Below are 15,422 nucleotides of genomic sequence, written 5' to 3' on the forward strand. Positions count from 1 at the left end.
CACCTGGTGCTTGATCATTCCGAGACCTCCCTGTGTTCTTCCTCCAGTGACCTTAGCAGTCACTGGAGACCAGTGGAGGTGCACTACAGCAAGCGGCCTACATTGAGCACTGGGACACCCCTTGGAGTATGCATGCGCTTTATAAATCTCAATCATCATCAGACGCTCTATGCGGCTTCTGGTCAGCCACAAAGCAGCACCCTAAAGTCACAGGAAATAAATCCGGTTTGTCTTGGCAGACGAGGAGGTTTGTATCGGGGGCCTTGTACAGATAGCATCGATAGTGCCACACACTGCGCCGCGAGAGAAGCTTTTGGAGCCACGGCTGAGAATTTAAGCCCTCATCATAGATACTGGCATCGACGGTACCACAGAGAAAGACAATACCATACAGTAGCTCACCTACATCACCTATCTCACTGACATACAAGGGACCACTGTACCAGCTCTTGTATCCCAGTGACGTATGAAGGTCCATGGTGCCAGCTCTTGTATCTCACTGACAAACCAGGGTCCACTGTGCCAGCTCTTGTATCTCACTGACAAACCAGGGTCCACTGTGCCAGCTCTTGTATCTCACTGACAAACAGGGTCCACTGCGCCAGCTCCTGCAGGCCATGCGCGAGGGCTTTGAAGTCACAGGAGGAGCGACATCCATCATTACCAATGGGACAGGACTTACAACGGTCAGCAGAAGGCCAAGGAAGGTGAACCTGGGCTGATGGTTCCAGCATCAGGACGAATCCTAAGATGAGGCGGAGTACTGAGGGGGAGAGTTGTTACAAGGGTGACTGTGCCGTGTCTCACAGTTACTTACCTGTAACTAGTTTTCCAGCAGTTACACTGTGGTCTCATTAGTAGCACCACAACCTCTTTAGCTTGACCCAAACTCCAGCCAGTGAGCTGGACGTGCTTAGAGCTCCATGCACCAGAGGCCACAACAGCAGGAAAAGCATCCTCGGAGAAAGGGTCCTAAAAGGGGAGGCTTACGTGTCTATCTATGAAAGGTCAATGCAGGAGCTCTCGGATCCGAAAGCTTGAAGCCTCACGTCTCAGTGGTGAGGAAGAGAAGGAGGAAGAGGGTCACATTCATTAGAAATGATGCCGAGCACAGCACTTCTCTGACTGGCATCCTACACCACGGCACGCTTTGAAAAGAAGGACTATAGGAATGAAATGTAGGTCTGAACACCCAAGATGACCCAGTGGGAAGTGGGTGAGCAGTTTATTATATAATTAAGATTTCTATGATGCAGGAATCAGACTACAAACAAGTAAACATTTCTTCTGCATCGTACTATCTTCTTTGATAGCCATGAACATTAAACTAGAGTATCAAAATAATAACAGGTTTATTATGCAGCTCTTGAGAATAAGAAAGAACATTTCCAAGAAATCCTGAACGATGTTTCTAGAAGTTTATTATGAGCAAAACAAATTCTTTGGGTAGTTTTCCCTCGTTCAGTGTCAGCCCATGCATCTCCGTCCAGTGCCGGCACCGGACTGACCATCCTGGGAATGAATGTTATAAGCTCTAGACTGGCAGCAACGTAACAAACACGGAGAGACTGCACCCAGGTACAAGGCCAAGCCAAGAAAGGTACATAAACAGTAAACCAGGGACTAAGCAAAGAAGCACCTGGGACTAACAAGGGATGGTCACATAGAACTAAAAAAGAAAAATGCTACTTACCCAGTATGCATCTGCTCTTGGCATATAAAGCTGTAGATTCTTACGAGTTAGCATAGATCGCCATCCGGTGCTGGGCTTGGATGTTTGCACTTTGTTTTTCTTCGAATAAGTCTTTGTAGTCACGAGGCAGGTGACTCCTCCTTTTGTTGATAGTGCGCATGGGCCTCAACTTCATCCTTAGATTGTTTTGCCGTAAGGGTTTGTGATTGAGTTAGTAAGAGTAGTAAAGAGATGTGCATGTAAAATGTATCTAAGTAAGAGAATACTGCAGCAGATAAAGGTACCCGGGCGAGGCGGGTGGCGCATACGACTCTACAGCTCTATATGCCAAGAACAGATGCATACTGGGTAAGTAGCATTTTCCGTTCAAGGCACGTGAGCTGTAGATCAGAAGCGTTAGCATAGACTATGCAGCAGTTATCTCCCAAATGGTGACCAACCTGTATCCGTTTCAGTGCTTTGAAATAGTGTTCTTAAAACTGCCTGGCCCACACCAGCTTGTTGTTTTGCAAACACATCTACACAATAGTGTTTGGTGAATGTATGAGGTGTTGACCATGTTGCAGCCTTAAAGATGTCATCCAAGGGTGTGTTCCCTAAGAATGCCATAGAAGCCCCTAGCTCGCGTGTGGAGTACGCTCTAGGGGGAATTGTTAAGGGGCATTTAGCTTTAAGGTAGCATATTTGGATGCACTTAACTATTCACCGTGCAATACCTGCTTTTGAAATGGGATTGCCTTTATGTGGTGGGGAAAAGGCAACAAATTGTTGTTTAGTTTTCCTTAAAGTTTTGGTTCTTTCAATGTAATTGTAACACGGAGCACCTCGTACAAGGGGACAAACAAGAGGTGGAATGGTGGCGACTCACTAATTCCGTTTCCCCACCTCCTTCCCTTCAGGACGAACAGGACCCTTGGCAAAGCTTGTCAGAAGAGAACGCAAGCGGTGCCTTTAACTGGGCGCAGGAACCAGAGGGAGATTCAACCCACCGTGACGTCAGCTTCGCTGGATTGGAGAAAAACCCGGAACCCACACAGACAGCGTGTGACGTCACCAAAGGAGAAGAGACACGGAGCCCGGGAGAGGACGCGAGGGAAGGACGGCGTTGTCTAAGTCTAGGCAGAGAAGCAGACGAGCTTGGCGGAGAAGCAGACGAACCAGGAGGCCAACGATTTCGTGCTGCGCCCTGCCACACTCCCGAGGGAGGAGTGTGGCTAAGACAGGTACGGGAGAAGCTTTCGAGCTGGGTCGGGAGGCGGAGTGTGGTGCCGCGATAGAGAAGGGTACACTCTCCGGAGCTCTTCCCCATTCCCTGTGTCCCCCTGTCTTTCCCCTTCCTTCTGACACATTTCCCCACGATTCCTCCACAAACGAGCTAGCCGAGCACAAGTCAGCGGTGTCCCATTACTTTCTGGTTCCCCATGGGATTATAACAGTAAGAGGACGTCCCACTAAAACGGTCCTGTTCTTTTGTGTTTCTTTACGGTCACCACGAGAGAGGGAAGCCCCTATCTAGCCACCAACAGAGAAACACCAGCGGAGTCATCACGGATCCCGCCGAATTTGCCAAAGAAAGACTGACATTTTGTCACAAAAAGTTGTACATGAAAATAAAACCTGCATTACCTAAACAACGTTTGCAGCCTCTTCCCGATTCCTCGGTTAACCCGCCACAGTAATAAAGGAGTGCTCTTTTAACATCTAGTGTGTGAAGAGCACGTTCTGCTACGGAGTCTAGTTGAGAAAAAAAACACAGGCAACTCAACAGACTGGTTGAGATGAAAAGCAGAAACGACGTTGAGCAGAAATTTTGAGTTAGTCCTAAGAACCACTTTATTGTGGTGAATTTGTAAAAATGGTTCTTATATGGTTAGTGTCTAGAGCTCACCAACTCTTCTGAGAGATGTGATGGATAGGAGGAAGGCTACCTTCCAAGTCAGAAACTGTAGTTCGCATTTGTGCAACGGCTCAAAGGGTGGGCCATGAGTCTTGTAAGGACTATATTAAGATTCCACGGATGGAAGTCTAGGAGGAATGATTCTTTTGAGTCCTTCCATAAATGCTTTGATAGCGGGTACACAAAACAAGGACAAGTGTTGTCTGTTTTGTAGGCAAACCGCTATTGCAGCAAGACGCCGCCTTATTGATGTATATGCTACGTTAGCCCCTTGTAGGTGTAGCCGATAGCAAGGGATGTTTTGAATTGAAGCACCAAGCAGATTGATTTGATTGTTATTACAATAAACTACACATCCTTTCCACTTTGCTGCGTAGCATGCGCTTGTTGTAGGGCGCCTAGCCTCTCTAATGACGCTCATACAGTCTGGCTGGAGATTAAGGTAGCCAAACCTATGATTTCAGGTGCCAGATCGCATGGTTGAGTTGACTGGGATCTGGATGCCTCCTCCCTCCATGGTTCTGGGTGAGAAGCTTGTGTGAGAGGTGCAGTTTTTGATGAGGAATTACTGATCGTTCCAACAGGGTTGTGAACAATGGTTGTCGAGCCCATGTGGGAGCAACTAGGTTCATTCTGAGGGAATGCTGTGTGAGCTTCTGAACCACTAATGGAATTAGTGGGAGCGGTTGAAAAGCGTAGGCAAATATTACTGACCAATTAATCCCTAGCTCATTGCCTTTGGAAAATGGGTGGCGATACCTGGACGCGAAGTTTGGGCATTTTGCGTTGAGGCGTGTGGCGAACAGATCTGTCTGGGTAGCCCCACATTTGGAAAAATCAGAGAAGAACTTCAGCGTGTAGTTCCCATTTGTGGATCTGTTATCTTTGACGACTGAGCAGATCTGCAATTTGATTGTTTACTCCTGGGAGATGTTCTGCAAGGAGATATATTCTTGGAGGTCTGTGCGTCGAAGGGGTTCGAAAACGATACCGGAGCACAGCAATACAGATCTGAACCAGATAGGGGAAAAAAACTATCTAAGGATGGAGTCGATGCCCAGGCGCACTATCACCAAAAGGAGAAGTCGCCTGCCTCATGACTACAAAGACTTCTTCGAAGAAAAACAAATTGCAAACATCCAGGCCCAACACCAGATGGCGATCTATGCTAACGCTTATGATCTACAGCTCATGTGCCTCGAACATAATGTTAGTAGTGCTTTAAAAATGTGTGCACTGACTTCCACACATCAGGATGATCATATCAGTGGAAATAAGGTAAGATGTGTTCGCCAGCTCCAAATATTTTTTTAAATTTCAAATGTAATTTCAAATTTGTTCCCATTTCAAAAGACCGTTCGATGCCACAGACCGAGTAATGCAATTCCTATTTTAGTGGACCTGATCAAACAAACAGATTTTAGAAGCGCTCTAGTCTCTAAGAGCACAAAACAATATCTAACTGTTCTGCAACCGGCAAGAAGGGGTGGATAACCAATGATATGTTGAAGTTACTATCATAGCACTATTCTTAATTCCGATTGCATGCTGTAGCCGTGCAACCTTCACGTGAGGAATCTACTGCGTGATATCCAGACAGTAGCAAAAAAATCTCAGGTTACGTCATCATTTGAGCTGATTAATACTAGAAACAAAAACCTCTGAAATTACTGGTTTAACCTGTGTGCCGAACACAAAGTATGAGTATGAAAAAGCATAATCTTAGTTTCCTTACGTATAAGATGAATGCAAATGTTCTTTAATACAGTTTAATTAATGGGGCAATACATTCCCCTGTTTTCAGTACGCAGATTCTACTCTGGTACCGTAATGCTGTGTGTAAGGTAACAAATGATATCCATTTACAATCTATTACAACCATTTGGTTATTTTTACCGTACCAGCTTTAAAGACCACTCCCGCAAAGCCTTCAGTGCCAATGCCGAATGTCAGCCAAGACATTATGGATAACCTCCGGCCAATTTCTCTGCTACCTTATTTAGCTAAGTTAGCCGAGAAGATTGCTAACATCCAACTCATGGAACACCTTGAAGAACATGATGTCTTCCATAAATCCCAGTCGGGTTTCAGATCCAACTTTTCAACGGAAACGGCTCTTCTTAGGGCCACTGAAACCCTACGAGAGGGAGCAGACGAGGGCAAGACCATGGCCCTCGTCATGCTTGACCTCAGTGCCGCGTTTGACACTGTAGCACATTCCATCTTGCTACAGTGTCTAAACAAAGCCGGAGTAACCAACAAGGCACTGGGTTGGCTGAAAGCTTTTCTGATCGATAGAAGCTTCCAAGTCCAAAGAGGGACGTCCCTCTCAGACAGCGTGTTGCTTGAACAGGGGGTGCCTCAGGGCTCTGCCCTGAGTCCCACCCTGTTTAATCTATACATGGCCCCCCTGGCGGAGGTGGTGCAATCGTTCGGCATGGAGCTTGTCTCTTACGCCGACGATACGCAACTCTTAATATCTCTGACGCAAGCCCCCGCCAGGGAAGCGGACAACTTTAATAACTGTATGAGCAGGCTGGCCTCTTGGATGACAGAGCACTGTTTAAAACTGAACGGAACCAAAACGGAGGTCATCATCATTGGAGGCAATGAGACCAATTGGACCAAAGAATGGTGGCCCACCTGCTTGGGTCCCCTGCCCCCTCCTAGTCGGGAGGCAAAGAATCTAGGTGTCTGGGTGGACAATAAGCTATCTTTTGATAGCCATATAAAGAGAACTGTAGGTAAGTGCTTCGGAGTGATGAAGACACTCAACCGCACTCTTGACTTGTTGCCTCTCAGCTCCAGACGGACTATGACGCAGGCACTTATAACTTCCCGGATTGATTACGGGAATGTATTACTCTTGGGCACTTCAGAGAAAAATATAAAAAAATTACAGGTCCTACAAAACTCGGCAGCTCGCCTAGTATTAAGACTGCCCCGTAGAGCTCCCTCACGACCCTCGTTGGCAACTCTCCATTGGTTGCCAATCAAGAAGAGGATCATTTTTAAAGCCCTGTTATGGTGTCACAAGATCATCCATAATAAGGCACCTGCCTATATGGCGGACCTGGCTTCTCTATACGAACCCAACAGAACCCTCAGATCCCAGGGGACAGGTCTGCTCAGAATTACCCGTCCTAAAAAGGCCAGAATGGGAGGCAGATCCTTCCGTACGATGGCAGCGAAGCACTGGAACCTCCTGCCTCTGGACACCAGATTAGAGGGTAATGAGTCCTCCTTTAGGAAGAAATTGAAAACTTGCCTCTATAATCTGTGATAGGCTCCTCTCTCCACAATTCTCACTCTCTCCACAGCGCGGGGACACGCCGGGAGGCGTCACCAGGCGCTTTACAAGCTCTTTTAAACTAAACTTTAAACTAAATGCCCGGCAGTCGGAGCTCAAATTCAAGTTGTGGTTGCGTCAGCACACAAAAGTGCGGGTCGGTAACCAACGTCGAGCGGTGACAGGCACCACACGACATTAACCCTACCTTTCTAGAGGTCATCCCGCGACACACAAGGAAATAATCTTTGAGAAAATTAAAAAAAAAAAAATGACAAAAAGTGACACAGGGGTAGAAAAGAACTGATATCCGCACGCCTGGGTGACACCTATAACGGTGAATGCAACATCACATCCGGCACCAACCACGCCAGCGACCCACACAGAGCCGAATGTGGTCACCCGACGGGACGCAGGGGTACTGCTCACGCAAAAGTTTACGGATCCAGTGGGACGCCTGGGAATTTAAAGGTATGGCATCTGTTACTATATGAAAAACGTTTATGATTAATCAATACGCTTGGGATTCGCCACGTTATTGCGATGTGAATCCTGCATCCTGGGCGGCTCCTTGTTGTTTTAAATCAAAGATTTATTAAAAACCCAATATGGAATCTGCAGCTAGAAGTCCATCAGATCCTTATTTTCATCCTTTATTTTTCATTTTGCAAACATAATTTATATATAGTAAAGTTTGGATTAACATGTAAAATAATTTCTTGCCCTCGAGAAGCCATGTGGTATTGTTTATGTTGTGAAACGAAAGTTGGCCATTTTTGGAGATAAATGAAAAAAAATAGTCCAATATTAATGGAGTCCTTGTTATAAAGTTGTTGATTTTATCCAGCCTGTATTCTCAAAAATCATCTCAATGTGCTTGATTTACAGTGAATTACTAATAACCTGATCAGTAGACGCTCATGAAGTAATCAATGAAACACTGACACTGGAGCCGCAATATGAACATGCAGCCTGCAGATGTAGGGGCAGCTGACCACCCCCTCACCCCCCCCCCCCTCCTACCTGAATTCAGACAGTGGCAGCAGACACTTCAAATGAGCCTTTACCTGTACTGGGGTCAGCATCCTGCGTGCCTTGCTGGGGGAAGGAGGTGAAGCAGGCGATGTGCACTTCCGGGAACTTGACCTGGAAGTAGTGCTTCCAGGCAACCACGAGAGCCGGTGGTGCCAAGTCAATCTTGTTCAGCACCAGAACGATGTTCTTCTTCATGTCGCGGGTCACAAAGTCATACAGCGCAGGGGAGAAGTGGATCACCTGGGGAGAATGGTGGAAGTCAGACAGATGCACGATTCCGCACAGTTTAATTTACACTACTCTGGACGCCATCAGATAACCCAGCCATACGTATTTAGTGGAGTCTAGGGGAAATACCAGGATACTCACCTTGTACATTTTATTGGTTCACAGCATAAATACAACATCAAGAATAAATAAAATAGTACCACAATACCAAGGAAGAGAAAACAAAAAAATACAAAAAAAAGATAAAGCAACCAATACATATAAAGAATGGCTTAATCCATCCAAAACAGCGAAACCATAAGCTCAGTTATACATGTGCACAGAAAAAGATTTCAATAAATATATAAATACAATTCAAATCTCATAGCATACTCAATCTTCATAATAATCTGAGAAAGCCCCCCAGATTTTCAAACCCATTTTTTTCTTTCTCCAAGACCCAGAAGCTGAAAAAAGACCCCACTCCAATTTATATAAGCTATACATTCGTGCTCGCCATTGTTGAAATAACGGTGGCTTTTCCTGTAGCCACTCTGTAGCAATACACATTCGTGCAACAGTCATAGTAAAGAAAAGAAAATGGCGAAAACTATATAATCTATCAGCAGGATTATCATTAGGAATTTTCCCCAACACCAACATCGAAGGGGTAATCGACAGGCGAAAATTAAGCACTAAAGACATACATTTTTCAATATCTTCTAAGAATCCGGCCAATCTAGGACAAGAAAAAAAAATGTGTATACTGTCTGCATGATCAGATTTGCACCGGAAACATTTTCCATCAAAGCTCTCCCCCCATTTGGACATACGTTCAGGTGTATAATATAAATCAAACAGGGCTTTGAAGAATTGTGCTTTGAAATTAGCCAACATTAAAGCTTCTTTAGACAACAAGATAAGATCTTCCACAACTACTTCTGTATCCCCTAGACTATTGAACCATTTTACCCTAAATTTCTCAAGATCGTCCACCTTCTCTTCTACAAGCATTCTATACAAAGTACCAATTTTCACCTGTCCACCAACCCCCTCGATAACTTGGTGCTTATGTAAAATTAACTTTTGTCTGTTGAAAAAATCCCGAATTTGTACAAATTTTTAAAAAAAGCTTCTGGGTAAATCAAACTGATCAGATAATTCCACAAAAGATTTACACTTGCCATCCACCATGCACATGTCACCCAGCCTTTTAACCCCTTTTTTTTGCCACTTTAAAGCCATTCCATCCAAAAATATGCTAGGCAGTAATCTTGATGCGCAAAAAGGAGTATAATACGAAAGCTTCCCAATTGCAATTGTTCGAATTAACCATCTCCACGCCTTATAAGCTCCCATTAATACCTTAAATCGGGTTCGCTTATAATAACTGCCATCAATTTCAATAAAACAACTCTGCTTCACAAAAGGCCCCCAACAAGATTTCAAATATTGATGGGTGGTTATACATATGCTCAGTTGACTCTCCTGTAATCAATATTCTCATTTTTAATAGAAAACTAACTATATAATAAAGAAAAAAATCTGGTACCCCTAACCCTCCCCTTTCAGTTGGTAGCATCATATGTTTCATAGCCCGTCTCGGTTTCCCGGGACTCCAGATGAATTTCCCACATAGAGATTGCAAAGCCTGTATCTTAGATTTTGGGAATTCCAAAGGTATTTACCTAAACAGATATAACACTTTAGGTAAAACATTCATCTTTATAATGTTAGTGCGTCCAATAATAGTCAAATATAATCATTCCCATCTCTCAAGTGAAATCTTAATTTTATCATATACAGAGTTCCAGTTAGAGTCAATCAGTTCTGTCATATTAGTCTTAATCAATATCCCGAGGTACGTAACATCCTTCACCACCCTCTCGTCTTCCCAAATTAGGGCTTCCGAACATAGAATCTGGGTTTTTGATTCATTAAGCTTATAGCCTGTTGTAATTCCAAAATCTTTTGCAAGCCTCTCAATCTCTAAAATGGCAGTATCTGGATTGACAGTAACCACTGCAATATCATCCGCGTAAGCGAAGACAGAAAAAGCAAAATCAGATACTATAAAGGGGGGAATTAGAGGATTTTGATTTAATTGTTGTACAAAAGGATTAATATACAAAGCAAATAATAACGGGGAGCAGGGACAACCTTGGCGAGTCCCTCTAGTGATGTTTAAAGACTTAGAGAGAGCTCCTAAAACAGAGATTTTGGCAGTTGGTTTAAAATATAAAAATTTAATTGCCTTATATATTTCTGACCGAATCCCATTTTGGACATTAATCTCCATAAATAATCCCAGCACACACAATCAAACGCTTTTTCTGCGTCTAACAGAAAAAGCGCTAATTTCTGATTTACTGCCGCGAAGTCAAACAACGTAATAACTTCATTTATGTGATCCACAGTTCCTCTTTTCGGTATAAAACCGTGCTGTTGTCGAGAAACTAAAGATGTTACAACCTTAGATAATCGATTGGCCAAAATCTTTGAATAAATCTTATTATCAACGTTCAATAAAGATATTGGTCGATAGGATCCCACATTATCCGCAGGTTTACCTTTTTTGCAAAAAAACGCAATAGTCGCATCAGACCACGTGTTAGGTGGGTTTCCCTGCTGTGCTTCCAGCATTACATACAGCAATTCATCCTTTAAAGTATTAAAAAATTGTTTATATACTTCCGCAGGTATTCTATCTGGGCCAGCAGCCTTACCAACTGCTAAGCTCTTCACTGCCATTTCTAGCTCTACCATCGTTATTGGTAGATCCAATTCATCTGCAATTAAAGGATCTAAAATTTTCAGCCCTATATCCAATCTGGCACTCCATTGAGTAGTTGCATCTGAACTTTCAACCTTCGAATAAAGTTCAGCATAAAAATTTTGAAATATACTAAGAATGTGTTCCGGCTCTGAGTGAGATACACCCTGAGAATCTTTCATTGAGTTAATGTTCTGAGCAGACTGCTTCATTCGCAATATTACCGCTAGTCTTTTACCAATTTTTTCCCCAAATTCGTAACTTTGCATTTTAGAGGTTAAAAATCTCCTTGCAATTTCTGTATCCCAAAAACCGAGAATATTAGCTCTAGCCTTTGCAACCCCATTTTCAACCTCCCAAAGCTCCTTTCTATCATGGACAACTTCCCTCGTTAGAAGGACCTCTGCATTTGCCAACAATTCATATAGTTTATCAAGTTCTTTTTTAAATTTCTTTTGCTGCCAAGATGAGAAACTAATGCACTCTCCCCGGAACCCCGCTTTGAAAGTGTCCCACACTATACCAATATTAGCCGTACCCTGATTGTTAATAAAGAAAGATCGAATCCAACTTTTCACATGTGTATTAAATTCTTCATTCAGTCCCAATTTCCGATCATAAGAAAAAATAGAGGGTGTTAGCCTCTTCTCTCGCCTCTGTATTTCAATCGTTATCGGAGAATGATCATAAGTGATTCTAGGATAAGTTCTGATTTTAGCACCTTCCAACAAGTTTTCTGGGGCGAAAAAATAATCTAATCTAACTAATTTTTTTATGGGGATGTGAATAGAAAGTAAACCCATTATCCCCCCACAAAGCTTTCCCCATACATCAATTAGGCCTTGTTCTTGTAGTAAATTAGCAAGGGCTTTATACACTCTTGGTTTTCAACCTTTATAATTACCATACCCATCCTGTATTGCATTATACGACAAATTTATATTCATATCCCCACAGATCACTATCGGTTTTGAAAAATTAACTAGCTCCAAATTCATTTCATCCAAAGGAGCGAGGTCGTCCAAATTTGCTCCATAAACAGTACCTAAAGTTAACAGCCGCCCTCACTCCTACACTCTGCAATGGCCCAACGCCCATTTCTATCCACAACTTTCCGACCGATAATTATAGTGTTATCTTTCATTAATATAGCTACCCCCCTTATCATACTGGTCTGTCCAGAGGCAGCAACTAATGTAAAGCTCAGATCTTTTAACACCCCTCTTTTTGACCATGGAATGTGTGTTTCCTGTATGCACACTATGTCAGGTTGGATATATTTCAATTCTGCGGCAATTTTTTGTCTTTTTATCGAGTTATTCAGCCCAGACACATTCATTGAGCAAATTCTTAACCCTTTATTCGCCATTGTAATTGTAGTTGTACTTGTAAGCCCATAACTGCCACAATCTGTCTATCACCCTCCCATCCAAAATCACAAAAAAACACAATAATAAATGCTGCACAACCATTCTTTTCTTGTAAGCTTTTATCCACATATTCCCCCTGTATTTTGCTTTGAACTCTTTTTCCCCCTTTTTTACACCCCCCGTGACCCCTTTCCCCACCCAACCCCCCTCTTCAGACTCGCCCACCCTCTCCCACCCTGCCCTTCTCCCTTAGCAGAAGCTTTAGGACTTATGGTCCTGTGATGCGAGTTTGCCCCCAAACCCCCTGCCGTCCCCCCACAGAGCTTTATCTACTTAATTCTTACCATACTTAATCCCCCTGTTCTGATGAAACCTCCTGAGCAACCTTATACCTATGCAAGAGCTATCAACTTCTTCGCTCTCTTTATGCAAATCTCAAATAAACTTGCAACAATTCGTACTCAATATCTCTGCATTTCCAGAGTCATCAAAAATTCTTTAGCTGCAATGTCAGTCATAAAAAATCTTGTGCATTCCTTGTAAATAACCTTAAGTTTAGCAGGAAACATTAAGTATGCCTGCGCTCCTTTTTCTTGAAATTTAGAAATAAGCTGTCTTAGCTGCCATCGCACTTCTACAGATTGCTTGCAGAGATCTGGTCTTACAAAAAATTCACACCCGAGAGCCTTACATGTGCACTCTTAATCAGCAGGGAATACGGACACCTGATGAGCAGGCACGTAAACCTGCGCCACAGGTGAACAAGGAATACCACCACCTTGTGAGCAGGCACGTAGACTGCACCACAGGTGAGCGAGGAATACCACCACCTCGTGAGCAGGCATGTACACTGCGCCACAGGTGAGCGAGCAATGCCACCACCTTGTGAGCAGGCACGTAAACCTGCGCCACAGGTGAACAAGGAATACCACCACCTTGTGAGCAGGCATGTACACTGCACCACAGGTGAGTGAGGAATACCACCACCTCGTGAGCAGGCACGTAGACTGCACCACAGGTGAGCGAGGAATACCACCACCTCGTGAGCAGGCACGTACACTGCGCCACAGGTGAGCGAGGAATACCACCACCTTGTGAGCAGGCACGTAAACCTGCGCCACAGGTGAACAAGGAATACCACCACCTTGTGAGCAGGCATGTACACTGCGCCACAGGTGAGCGAGGAATACCACCACCTTGTGAGCAGGCATGTACACTGCGCCACAGGTGAGCGAGGAATACCACCACCTTGTGAGCAGGCATATACACTGCGCCACAGGTGAGCGAGGGATACCACCACCTCGTGAGCAGACACGTACACTGCGCCACAGGTGAGCGAGGAATACCACCACCTCGTGAGCAGGCACGTAGACTGCACCACAGGTGAGCGAGGAATACCACCACCTTGTGAGCAGGCATATACACTGCGCCACAGGTGAGCGAGGGATACCACCTTGTGAGCAGGCACGTAGACTGCACCACAGGTGAGCGAGGAATATCACCACCTTGTGAGCAGGCATATACACTGCGCCACAGGTGAGGGAGGAATACCACCACCTCGTGAGCAGGCACGTAGACTGCACCACAGGTGAGCGAGGAATACCACCACCTCGTGAGCAGGCACGTACACTGCGCCACAGGTGAGCGAGGAATACCACCACCTTGTGAGCAGGCATATACACTGCGCCACAGGTGAGCGAGGGATACCACCACCTCGTGAGCAGACACGTACACTGCACCACAGGTGAGCGAGGAATACCACCACCTCGTGAGCAGGCACGTACACTGCGCCACGGGTGAGCGAGGAATACCACCACCTCGTGAGCAGGCACGTAAACTGCACCACAGGTGAGCGAGGAATACCACCACCTCGTGAGCAGGCACGTACACTGCGCCACAGGTGAGCGAGGAATACCACCACCTTGTGAGCAGGCATATACACTGCGCCACAGGTGAGCGAGGGATACCACCACCTCGTGAGCAGACACGTACACTGCACCACAGGTGAGCGAGGAATACCACCACCTCGTGAGCAGGCACGTACACTGCGCCACAGGTGAGCGAGGAATACCACCACCTCGTGAGCAGGCACGTAGACTGCACCACAGGTGAGCGAGGAATACCACCACCTCGTGAGCAGGCACGTACACTGTGCCACAGGTGAGCGAGGAATACCACCACCTTGTGAGAAGGCACGTACACTGCGCCACAGGTGAGCGAGGAATACCACCACCTCGTGAGCAGGCACATACACTGTGCCACAGGTGAGCGAGGAATACCACCACCTCGTGAGCAGGCACGTACACTGCGCCACAGGTGAGCGAGGAATGCCACCAGCTTGTGAGCAGGCACGTACACTGCGCCACAGGTGAGCGAGGAATACCACCACCTCATGAGCAGGCATGTAGACTGCACCACAGGTGAGCGAGGAATACCACCACCTCGTGAGCAGGCACGTAGACTGCGCCACAGGTGAGCGAGGAATGCCACCAGCTTGTGAGCAGGCACGTACACTGCAAATTACACTTCAGTAGTTATCACCCTAAGAGTCAGACAGAAAGAATACCTATGGGCCAATTTTTACGTCTGAGACGTAATTGTACCAACCTCAAAGACTACGACCTTAGAGCAGTGGCTATGAAAGTCAAATGTATTAATCAAGGCTATCAGAGAAGACTGGTCCGGGAAGCATATAAAAGGGCCTGTTTTTATGACAGAGACCATTTGTTGCAGACCACTTGCCCTGCAGAAAACTCCAAATTGGTCTGTGTCACAAGACATTCTGCCTTCAATGAGCAGATACGCCAAAATATAAACGCCCAGTGGCATATTCTCAATGTTAATAGTGAACAAAGTGACATTTTACCTCATCCTATGTTTGCACATAGGACGTAACAAAAACCTAAAAGATCTCGTTGTAGACACCAGAATGAAAACTAGTACTCCCTTTGTGCAAAAAAACTATTGACAGACAAAATGCAGCTATGGGTAATCATAAATGTTCCTATTGAAAAGCATGTGATGGGGACATTGTCACCTAAATCAATAACTGCAGTGTGTGCCACCTAACATCCCCAACCGAAAAAAGTGGTCTTCAATAACATGACATGGAAACTGCGTTCATTTACGTATTGTAACACCTCAGGGGTCGTTTATAT

General features: G+C 45.0%; 1 protein-coding gene across 1 annotated transcript in view; it reads right to left on the reverse strand.

Annotated features, from left to right (window-relative positions):
• Positions 1 to 15,422, reverse strand: part of GNL1 (G protein nucleolar 1) — a 154,291-nt gene that overhangs the window by 62,087 nt on the left and 76,782 nt on the right. Inside the window, exon 6 of the mRNA XM_086920710.1 lies at positions 7,947 to 8,154. Within this exon, the coding sequence (XP_086776836.1) occupies positions 7,947 to 8,154 (208 nt within the window). The remainder of the gene's footprint in view (positions 1 to 7,946; positions 8,155 to 15,422) is intronic.

The sequence above is a fragment of the Lissotriton vulgaris genome, chromosome 5 (assembly GCF_964263255.1).
Source record: "Lissotriton vulgaris chromosome 5, aLisVul1.2, whole genome shotgun sequence".
Lineage (NCBI taxonomy): Eukaryota > Metazoa > Chordata > Amphibia > Caudata > Salamandridae > Lissotriton > Lissotriton vulgaris.